Source organism: Chelmon rostratus, chromosome 20, assembly GCF_017976325.1.
Source record: "Chelmon rostratus isolate fCheRos1 chromosome 20, fCheRos1.pri, whole genome shotgun sequence".
NCBI classification, from domain to species: Eukaryota; Metazoa; Chordata; class Actinopteri; order Chaetodontiformes; family Chaetodontidae; genus Chelmon; species Chelmon rostratus.
The window spans coordinates 10,473,362-10,484,270 of NC_055677.1; the positions used below are offsets into that span (position 1 = coordinate 10,473,362).

Here is a 10,909-nt window from a genome sequence, read left to right on the forward strand (position 1 = left end):
CCAAGATGGGACCAGTGGTGCAACATTACAACGTCCGTCAAAAACAACCTCACTGGCTACATTAGTTCCTAGGTAACACAACATCTGCAAAACAGGCCTCAACGTTTGTTGGCTAAAAATTGCCAGGGCTGCTTATCAACAAAATTATTCTATTCTTCAAACTATACTAAAACTCTACATTTCGAAGTCAAATAGTGCCCTTTTTACTTACTGCAGTCTTAAACATGATGATGCTGCTTTCATTATGGAGAAGAGTAGACCGACAGCATCTTTATGTGAAGTCTTAAATAAATTAGACACCCTCTTTTCTGAATAAGTGAATCATTTTTATGTATTTTTTTTAAATGTACTAATTATGCTACTCAACATTTTGAATGCATGAGATTTACTTTTATTACAATATTTTTATTATGTATTGCTACTTTTCTATAAATAAAGGATTCAAGGTTCTTTCCAATACAAACTGATGAGCTCATGCCTGAAACCAAATTCTACATCAGCCCTGCCAGTGGCTTCCAAAGTAAATAAAGTACCGATAAGAAAAAGGATGATAAGAGCATCAGACTGTTATCATACAGTGTATTTTGGGGTCAGTTTGCATCACCATATTAGATAGTAAATGTAGCCTATACCAAAAAAAAAATATGTTCTAACCACTCCATTTTGGGTGTTTTTGTTGTTGTTTTTGTTTTATGTTCAGGAGTATCATTTACCTGTGTTTCAGTCATACCTGCAGCTGTTTTGTTGACCATCACCTCTAAAGGTGGCTGGCTGTTGTATTGTTTGTTTTAGATCGTGTTCATGGTCAGCTAAAACAGCTTTGTGACATCTTAAAACTATGACCATACTGTTCCCAATCCATAAATGCCTGTAATACTGCAGCATACTGGTATTCTTCAAGTGAGTCTGTGGTAATGGGTTCTTGGGTATCAACAACGGCAATGTTACAATAAAATGCAATTAGCCTGTCAATTAATCTGGCAATTATTTTTACAAGTAATCTTTTAGCCTATAAAGTGTTAGAAATGTGATAAATGCACAGTATAATTTCCCAAAGTGACGTCTTCAAATTGCTTCTTTTGTCCAACCAACAGTCCAAAATCCAAAGACTCTACATTTACTAACATAAATGGCAAAGAAAAACAGCAAATACTTACATTTAAGAAGCAAATGCTTGGAATTTTTGCTTGAAAAAAATGACTGAAGCAATTAATTGCTTTTTATTCATTTAATGTCGATCGACTAATCGATTAATCAACTAATTGTTGCATCTCTATCATATTTTGTGGTGATTTGTCACTTCCAGAGCTCCAGCTTTAGCAGTTTTCAAATCTAAATTAAAAACTGCTGTTTTCTTCAACCTTTGTTTTAATGAATTTCTCTTCTGCACTCCTATTTGGCTACTTATTACCGCACTGTAGCTGTAATTCTTCTAATTCCATTTTATTCTATTAAAAATTAGTCATACTTCCTCCTGCATTTTGATTTAAATGTTGATATAGTGCATTTCTTTGCCCTTTCATGGACTTTGAACTACCTCTGTGCTGAAAATGTGCAAGTAAACTTGCATTTTCTGATAAGCAGTATTTCTATATAGAATCATACCTTTAGGAATAATGTAATTATTTTGTTAAGAGGAAAAAAATATGATCTTCTTATTCCCTGTAATTCATGGCAAAAGGATTAATATATTCTGCTACTGAGGTAGACAAATGATAAAAAAGTACAATACAGATGCGCCTGTATTATAACATTGAAATATGCAATATGTTGGCAAAAGAATTATGTTTTTTCCATCATACAATTGTTATGATTGAGTGAACATAGACGTGAGCACAATTTTTTTACGAGTGAATTCCCACGTGGTGCAATCTGTCTACCCATTTTCTTTAGCTCTTTCTCTGCTGCAGGGCTGTCTTCGCGACATTTTACGACAGTGCCGTGCGCGAATACGCCGTCGTTGCCGAGTGAAGTGCGTCTCTTTGGAGCAGATACCGGCTGGGAGAAACGCAGCAACAAGAGAAAGGAATACATTTCGGGCTCGTTTTCCACCTGGACTGTCTCCGAGCACGGCGCATCCCCTCCGGTACAGACAATCTGACCCGAAAACTCGATGTGGAAGCTTGGCTGAAGGAAGAAAGGGCCACGCTGGGGAAGGCAACTCGCCGAATTACCAAACCGAGCTCGTTGGAGTAGCTTAGTTGCCTCCCAAGCGACGCTTTAAAAAGGAAGGAGCGGGTACACATATCCCAAACCGTGGTGAAAATGGACTATGATTTTAAAGTGAAGCTGACCGGCGAAAGAGAGCGTGTCGAGGACCTGTTTGAGTACGAAGGATGCAAAGTGGGAAGAGGCACCTACGGTCATGTATACAAGGCGAAGAGAAAAGATGGGTGAGTTGATGACCAGCAAGGCCTCTAGCCAGTGAACCCTTCGCCAGCCGTCCTCCCTCTCCCAGATACATTTTAATCACTTCTCCCATTTTCCCCTCATCAAGCCTGGAAGCGTGTGCTACGGCTGAAGGAGACATGTCGTTAGAGATTTACGTACAGAAATGAAAGATCGACGTGAAGGGCAGTGGATTGAAATTACCTGCACTGTCAGGACGCTGATGGAGTTTAGTGACGTGTTCAAAAGCACTGACATTTGGCTTACCTTTGTGACTGTGCTTTGCTTTACCTGTGTTGTTGTTTTTGTTAAAACATCCCTGGCATCAATTTAGGTCTGTGTTGTTGCTCGACAGTAAGGCGTTATTTTATTTAGTTTGATTAAAAGCCTTTGTATGTGATCTGGTTAATGCAGGATGCAGCAGGTGCATGTGCAAGCACTTGTGAAGGATCTCAAGGTAAAGATCTGTACACCAGCTTTTTTTTTTTTTTTTTTTTGCCATCACTCTCAAGGTTTTGTGTGAAATGGTTAAAAACTATTATTTTGTGGAGGAGTCTAGCAAACAAGAGCTGGTTTTCATCCTTCATGTTCTGATACTTTGGTGAAGCTAAAACTGTTTTTCTACTAAAAGATCATTTATTTGAGAATATTATATTATGTATAATCATGTTTGGTGCTTTCATGCTCTTTTTTTGTCCACATTCTTTCTCTTCTTGTAAGTACTTTTTAGGCATTTCTTTACCCTTTAGTAAATATTGCAGAGATTGAATGAAATAAGGGGAGGGAAAGATGGGAAATGACATGCAACAAAAGTTCCTGGCTGCACCTGAACTGTAGAGACTGTGGTTCATGATCAGCACCTAAAACCCTGAGGACACCACGGCACCACCCGCCTTCATTTCTGAACCGCTTATTTATTTCCCTTTTCCTACTGTTTCTAATGCAAACCAGAGTTGAAGGCATCTTCTCCATACAAGGCCCATTATCACAGTCCGGACATACTGGCAGCCGGAACCACACAAAGGAGCCCTAAAGTGTTTAAAGATGTTTGTGTTCACTTTAGGAGGCTGCTGTTTATGAGACTCTATGAGCTAATTTGTGCTGCAGCAGTTGGAGGAGGCCTGAGGAGGCACAAAGCATGGGTTTATGAGATGATTTAGGCCAAGGGGAGGGAGGGGCTGTACCCAATTCATTCAAGTGAGAGCCAGTCCCAGTGCTCTGTTTGTCCCTCGCCAGCTGCCAGACAGGGCCTGTTTCCTCTCCCCCTCTATTGTGTTGAGCCTCAGAGGTGAGCTTGATTACACAAATCTGGAGGTAATGCAACTCGGCCTCTTCTCAGAGTCCCTGTGCCAGCTGCCAAGTGCCCCTCTTTATGTTTCTGTGCAGACAGCTCTCAGGGGGCTTGCAGTCTGGCCTGGTGTTGAAGTTGCTCTGCCTCTCTCTGTTTGTAGGAAGGATGATAAGGACTACGCCCTCAAGCAGATTGAAGGCACTGGCATCTCCATGTCAGCCTGCAGAGAGATTGCAGTAAGAACTACTTGGCTTACTCCGTCCCTTTGTTTGGTCTCAGACACCCTCATGCCATTCCAAGGTGGTTTATGTAATGTCCAAACCACCTTCACAAAGTAGCTTTTGTAAAGCAACAGGCATACAACTAAGAGAAGACAAGTTAGACATTAGACATTAATGTAATGCATACAGATGGTAGAGACAATTTCATTAATATAAATTATGCCTTTAAAAAAAAGTCAAACATCATATACTTAAAAAATGTGTTGTTGCACATCTTTTTATGGTTTTGCATTCAGTTGCACAGGCGAAATTGTGTCCACCAAGATTTATATTATTTATGGTAATTGGCTCTATAAATTCCTCACCTTTTGCAATTAACACGTGCATTTATTAGTATAAGTTGGCTATTTGTCATTCATAATTTCTGCCATGAGGATATGTGGTCGCTCCTCTCATTGGGTTTGTATGTTGCAGCTGCTGCGGGAGCTGAAGCACCCCAATGTCATCTCACTACAGAAGGTTTTCCTGTCACATGCAGACCGTAAAGTATGGCTGCTCTTTGACTACGCCGAACATGATCTCTGGGTAAAATGCACGCACACACGCACACACACACACACTGGAGCTGCATGGCATGGCTTATCACAAACATAGCAGTCTGAATATGTCAGTATGAGTTGGAATGCATGTGGATATTTTCTGTATAATTAATTTCTAGTAATTTTAGTTTCGACCAACACACATTCACATACATCACATTCCTTCCTATTTATGTGAGTACTTCAAAGCAGTACTCTTAGTTTACCATAGTTTACAATTTTTTTTAATGAGGGACAAAAGCACAGACATTCACAAGTGCAGAATTACTCGTAGTGCTGTTGCATATACACACATTCCTCAACAGCCATTTGTGATGGAGACTGAGAACAGTGTTAATTATGCATTGTGAGGTCTCATTAAAACATGCACATACACCAAGAATATTCAACATTTGGTCGTCAAACCTCTGCAGCATTACAGTTGGCATCAGAACTGAGTTTAAATGCCATTTTCTGCCACAAAGCTGCAACACTCACATTCCCCTCCCATGGAAGTGGAAACACATGCCACAATCATCAGCCTTACTCATCTTGCCAGTAGCTTAAACTTGCATTTCTGAATGTAGAAAATTGGACAAAATGATGGATTTCTGTCATCATGTGCACACACACCACAATTACTATTATCTTGTCTTTCTGTAGCACATTATTAAGTTCCACAGAGCATCCAAGGCAAACAAGAAGCCACTTCAGCTGCCTAGAGGAATGGTCAAGTCTCTGCTCTACCAGATCCTGGATGGCATCCATTACCTCCACGCCAACTGGGTCCTCCACAGAGACCTTGTAAGAGGATTGGGGAGGGAAAGGGAAGAGAGTGGAGGAGGGGTAGGGAGAAAATATTTAGGTAGAAGGGAAAACAAGGCAACAGTTGATGAGAGATCGTAAGATTGATTGGGCAAAGAATCAGTCAAAGGCATGTGAAGCTGCGTCAATCTGCATGTGTTTAGTAATGGCTCATAACTACTTTATTTTACATGTTTTCTGTGTGTAGATAGATGATTTGTGACCATGTTCGAGTTGACCTTGTTCGCTTGTTCTGCAGTTTTATGTGTTCTAGTTGTTTTGGTGAAAGTTCATTTCATGAAAGTTTATTTTAAACAAGTTGTATTGAATGTGATCAGAATGAATCTCACAAGCTTTCTGCTGTTGCAGTTGGTTCTGTAAACTAAAGCTTAGTTAGTCTAGTTGTTTTTACAAATTTTAACAGCCAAATCGACTGCTTTTAATAGCCACAAGCTGACAAAATCAGATGGAAATGGTCAAATCTCCTTTGTGGGGTGCAGTGGGTTTATTTCTCCACTAGAGGGCAGCAACAAAGTTTTGAGTACACACCATATTCATGACTGTAGTTTAATAACTGGGCCATACTAATCTGAACCAATCTCAGTTTATTTTTGACATTTTTTTAAGTATTTGAATTGTGGAAACACGTTTGCATTTGTTGCTATGTCTCTTGTCCCCTCCTCAGAAACCAGCTAACATTTTAGTGATGGGGGAAGGGCCAGAAAGGGGTAGAGTAAAGATTGGTATGTATACTGTCTTCTTTTTACTCATTTATTGTTTAAGTTTTCTATTACTCTACTGATTATAACGTCTATCCTGCAGCGGACATGGGGTTTGCCCGTCTCTTCAATTCACCGCTGAAGCCTTTAGCCGATCTCGACCCAGTGGTGGTCACCTTCTGGTACAGAGCACCTGAACTACTGCTTGGGGCTCGGCACTACACCAAAGCCATCGGTGAGAATTGTGCAACACCATCAGTCTGAGCAGCTTCCCATGCATGAACATGTGCAGCCAGGTCTACTGACTCAAGTGCTTCAGTTAGTTAGTTGCATGCTCTGCTTTTCTTTCAGACATCTGGGCGATTGGCTGCATCTTCGCGGAGCTGCTGACGTCTGAGCCCATATTCCACTGTCGCCAGGAGGACATCAAGACCAGTAACCCTTACCACCATGACCAACTGGACCGCATCTTTAATGTCATGGGCTTCCCTGCTGGTGAGAGTCCAGTGCTGCCAGACTTTGTGGGAAAAATGCTCCATTTTAGAGTGATAGATTTGTTAATGTTATACCTGACTTGTTTCAAAAAGGGGACGTATTAGTTTTAAAAGGGAAGTACGTATTTCTGATTTTCCTAACAGTGCACATGTATGAATGTGTCACAGCTGCTATGTTGCCTTTTCAATGGAAAAATTTAAGGATAAATACTTTCTGTTCCTAGCAGAGGAAGATGATTTTGTTGGTCTTTTCTTGCTCCTTTTTCTTTAGGCGGTAATGTGATCTGTGGGCTCAGAACATCAACTGACACGATAGATGAAGCCAAGTCACAAACATAGAAACTTTTACTTGCAGGGCTACATTTGGGCCTATATTTTCCAGTTCACTTAAGCTGCTTCTGATCTTTTTTCCTTCTACCATCTCTGCTGCTCTAGTTGTGTAACTCACCAGTCTGTGTGGTAGATTTTGTTTTGATTCTGCAGGCCTATCAAGCCACACAAATTTTGCTTCAGGGAAAAATTTTAGTATCCTTTTGAAATGTTTGGCAGTTTAAGACATAGAGGTTTATATTGAAAAGCGTATAGATAATTGATGATTAGCAAGTCAAATTTCATATATATGTATATATATAAATATGTATGAATAAATGCCTAGACCTTAACCTGTAAGTTAAAACCAAAGCTCAATATTCTCTTGTTGTAAAAAGGAGTTATTGTGGAGGAACTCATGAGCATTTGTGCTTAAAAAATTGTAATCCAGACCCTACAACCTAAATAATCTGTTCTTGAAGGGAGGGGAGGGTGTGACGTGGTGTAATCCTGTCTTTCCCTCAACTGACAGATAAAGACTGGGAGGACATCAAAAAGATGCCAGAACACTCCACGCTGATGAAAGACTTTAGGAGGAACACGTGAGTCTGCAGAGCACTGCTGTCCCAGTTTTCTCAGATCAGAAACAAAGTTAGAGCAAAGCAAAGGGCTCTGTCTGCTGGCAGAAAGATGTTTTTGAGTGTTGTATTCAACTTTTTCTTACTTTACTGTAATTTCTTATGTGGGGTAATTGCGCTGAAGGCATGCTATTGATATATATTTGTTCCTTCTCTATCACAGATACACAAACTGCAGCCTTATAAAGTACATGGAAAAACATAAAGTCAAACCAGACAGCAAAGCATTCCACTTGGTGAGTTACAGTGCCTCTGTAATCATGCATTTCCATGTAATTTGCATAAGTTGTGGCATTATAGTACTATTATGATGGCAAATCCATGACAACCGTGCAGCCATAGTTTGGTTCTCCATGACAAATGAAGCATGCTTTGTCATTATGCCCCATCTATTAATGGTTTCTTGTTAACATTGTCTGCAATTCATTAAAGCTGCAGAAGCTGCTGACCATGGACCCCATCCGTAGAATCACATCTGAGCAGGCCATGCAGGACCCTTACTTTTTGGAGGAGCCCTTGCCTACCTCTGAGTGAGTCACAACACACACACGCACACACACACACGAACGCACACACACACACACACATACATACTGTTTGCAGTTTATCTATCTTGTGCTGCTCCTTCAGTCACATGACCTAGAGACATCTACCACGCTGAACGAGTCCCATAGATAATTAACTCCGAGCCATGGGAATAAATTTTTTACGTTGACAAGCCTCTTGGCATTTTTTTTTTTTTCTTCAGTGTGTTTGCAGGCTGCCAGATTCCCTACCCCAAGAGGGAGTTCTTGACAGAAGAGGAGCCAGAGGACAAGGCAGACAAAGTAAGAAATCCATGTGCCACATACTGTTTCTGCAGTCATCTAGCATGAATATATATACAGAGGTGAAGGGAAACATTGCACAGAGATAGCAAATGCACAATAGGGCTGAGCATTTTTTTTAAACCATTAGAAGAACCAGCAGCAGCAACAGGGAAACAACCACACAAACGGGGCCGGGCACACTGGCAACCCTGACAACAGCCACGCCCAGGGCCCGCCTCTGAAGAAGGTGCGAGTTGTCCCGCCCACCACTACCTCAGGTGGCCTCATCATGACCTCAGACTACCAGGTAGGTCTCTCACTCTCTGTGTCTTTCTCTATCTCTGTCTCTCTCTCTATCTGTCTCTTTATGGAGCGCTGTAACTTCTGTAAAGCTCTCTGACAATTGGTTAATTTATAACATCACCACATGGCCTTGTTGCATTATTTCTTTATAAGTAACAAGATTAGGATCTTGTCTATGTGATTACACAGCTGACATCAAGTGTAATGGTGTGCTACTACCACCTAAAATACAGGATGTTGGCCTTCCAGTATGCATTCAATCAGCCGATCAGGCTTTGTTCGATTTTCATTTTATGCACCTTTAGAACAGCTTGCTCCTGTCTTTCTCTATCGTATTAGCTTGGCATGTCTGTGCCTAATGCCACAACTGCTCAATTAACCTGTAAAACCAAGAGGGCTCTGACATAAAAAGTGAAAGCAAAGTTTTGCCCAAAGATTGTAATTAATGAGGGTTTAATGAATATTTTCTTTTTTTCTTCCTCCGTGCAGCGCTCCAATCCACATGCTGCCTACCAGAACCCAGGACCAAGCACATCACTGCCCCAAAGCAGCATGGGATATTCCTCTACCTCCCAACAGCCGCCCCAGTACTCCCACCAGACCCACCGCTACTGAGACACCCCTCCCACAGACACACACACACACACACACACATACATACTTATACATATACACGCATACATAGCCCTCACCATGCCCACCTGAACGAATGTACTGAGGGATGTGGGGATGTCCAAGGCAACAAACCCAGAACCCCACCAGCCCTGCCCCACCTCACCCACCCTGTCCCACCCCACAGAGGGCACTTTGTCTGCAGCAGTCTGTTAGGTCAGAATGGCAACAGTGTAAACTTAAAGATGACATACCATAACCCCAGTATTAGAAACACCGCTATAGAACACCTGATGGATGAAACACAATGCAGGAGGATGAGAGTGGTGGATACTATGGCGGAATCCAACCTGTTTTTGTTACTCAGACGTGATCAAACCAGCCAAAAGAAGATGGCTCGGTTTGGGAGGACACATGTTAATCTGTTGTGTCATCTTCTGCCCTCTTCTTCTCCACCTGTCTCCACACCTCCTGTGCCCCACCCTCTTCCTGTTGAAGTTTGGATGAGACTGAAAGCTGCTATGTGACTGCCAGCGGTGACAGATTCCCTGTCCGACTGTCCTCCTGTCTGTCCGTCTGTCTGTTTGTTTATTTTGTGTGTGTTGCCCTGTGAGGGCCTCAGCTAAGGACTGAACTGAGCTGCTGTGAAGCATGCTGGGAGGATGTGGAGCCCCCACAGCTGTGGCATTGAGGGTTTTAAGAAAGGACAAAAAAAAGATGAAAAAAAAAGATTTTAGTAGTTTATAATTTAATCTGTTTTCATGGTTTTGTTTTCATGGCAAGCACTCTGCTGCTGAATGCTGTGGGCAAGCCTTACAACATGATGACAAAACCAACCAATCGCATGGAGGATGGCAGATGGAACATGCATTGTACTGTATTGTATTGAAATATTTTACATGAAGCAAGTATCCTGACAATAAAAGTGGAAACATTGATATTGCTGGAATTATGTGCAAGCAGCTGATGAGTGGTGCAAGCCTAAGCAGCATTGTATTCACCTTTTGGCAGGAAATGCATGTAAAAATTGCTGCAAGAAATGGCAGCAGTCTTTGTGCATCTGACAACATCCAGCATTACAGAAAGCTCACAACAAGGTTGATTTTCACATTTTTAGACCCCTCACTGCCCATGACTTGTAAGGACCATTTAATATGCTGTTTAAGATGGCAGACTTTCAGCTCATTGTTCACTTAAAGAAATATATGAAGTAAGGCTGCAACAAATTTTATAATTTTATTTTTATTATTGATTTTCTGACATAGAGCTTCAATGATTTATCAATTAGTTGTTGAAATTAATCAGCTTTTTTGATAATTGTTATTGGTTATTTTTTGTTGAGCAGAAAACTGATTTATCAAGAAACTAATCAACAGATTAATTGGCAATAAAGATAATTAGTTGCAGCTCTAATCTGATAATTATGTTCTTGATTAGTTAATTCATTATATTGTCTATGAAACGTCGGAAAATAATGAAAAAATAGTACAAGTCCCCACAATACAAGCTGGTGTCCAAAACCTGAAAATATTCAAAGCAGCAGATTGTTACCTTTGAGAATCTGTAACCAGAGAACATATGGCATTATTAAAATCTACAGTGTTTCTCTCCCATGCACAGAACCTCACACTTGGAACAAAAAGCTGTCCATTGACTTAAGTCCACGAGTACCTTTTCTGTCTGAACTGCTACACTTTATGAGTCACATACATGTGCGCTTTGGTATTCATGGCTAAATCAATT

At 40.9% G+C, this 10,909-nt stretch overlaps 1 protein-coding gene across 1 annotated transcript; it reads left to right on the forward strand.

The window, feature by feature from the left end:
• Positions 1-1,968: 1,968 nt before the first annotated feature.
• On the forward strand, positions 1,969-10,428 carry cdk8 (cyclin-dependent kinase 8). Its single transcript, XM_041961277.1, has 13 exons — positions 1,969-2,393; positions 3,840-3,915; positions 4,375-4,485; positions 5,142-5,282; positions 5,968-6,025; positions 6,105-6,236; positions 6,353-6,496; positions 7,337-7,406; positions 7,606-7,678; positions 7,875-7,972; positions 8,191-8,269; positions 8,400-8,558; positions 9,044-10,428. Exons 1-13 carry the CDS (start codon positions 2,266-2,268, stop codon positions 9,167-9,169), a joined length of 1,395 nt encoding a protein of 464 aa, XP_041817211.1. The 5' UTR covers positions 1,969-2,265; the 3' UTR covers positions 9,170-10,428.
• The last annotated feature ends 481 nt before the right edge of the window (positions 10,429-10,909 follow it).

Bases quoted from the DNA above. Each gene is read 5' to 3' on its own strand.
- cdk8 (XM_041961277.1), top strand. From the start codon at position 2,266: ATGGACTATGATTTTAAAGTGAAGCTGACCGGCGAAAGAGAGCGTGTC. The intron at 5,283-5,967 runs GTAAGAGGATTG...TCCCCTCCTCAG, and splicing joins GGGTCCTCCACAGAGACCTT to AAACCAGCTAACATTTTAGT. The intron at 8,270-8,399 runs GTAAGAAATCCA...TTAAACCATTAG, and splicing joins CAGAGGACAAGGCAGACAAA to AAGAACCAGCAGCAGCAACA.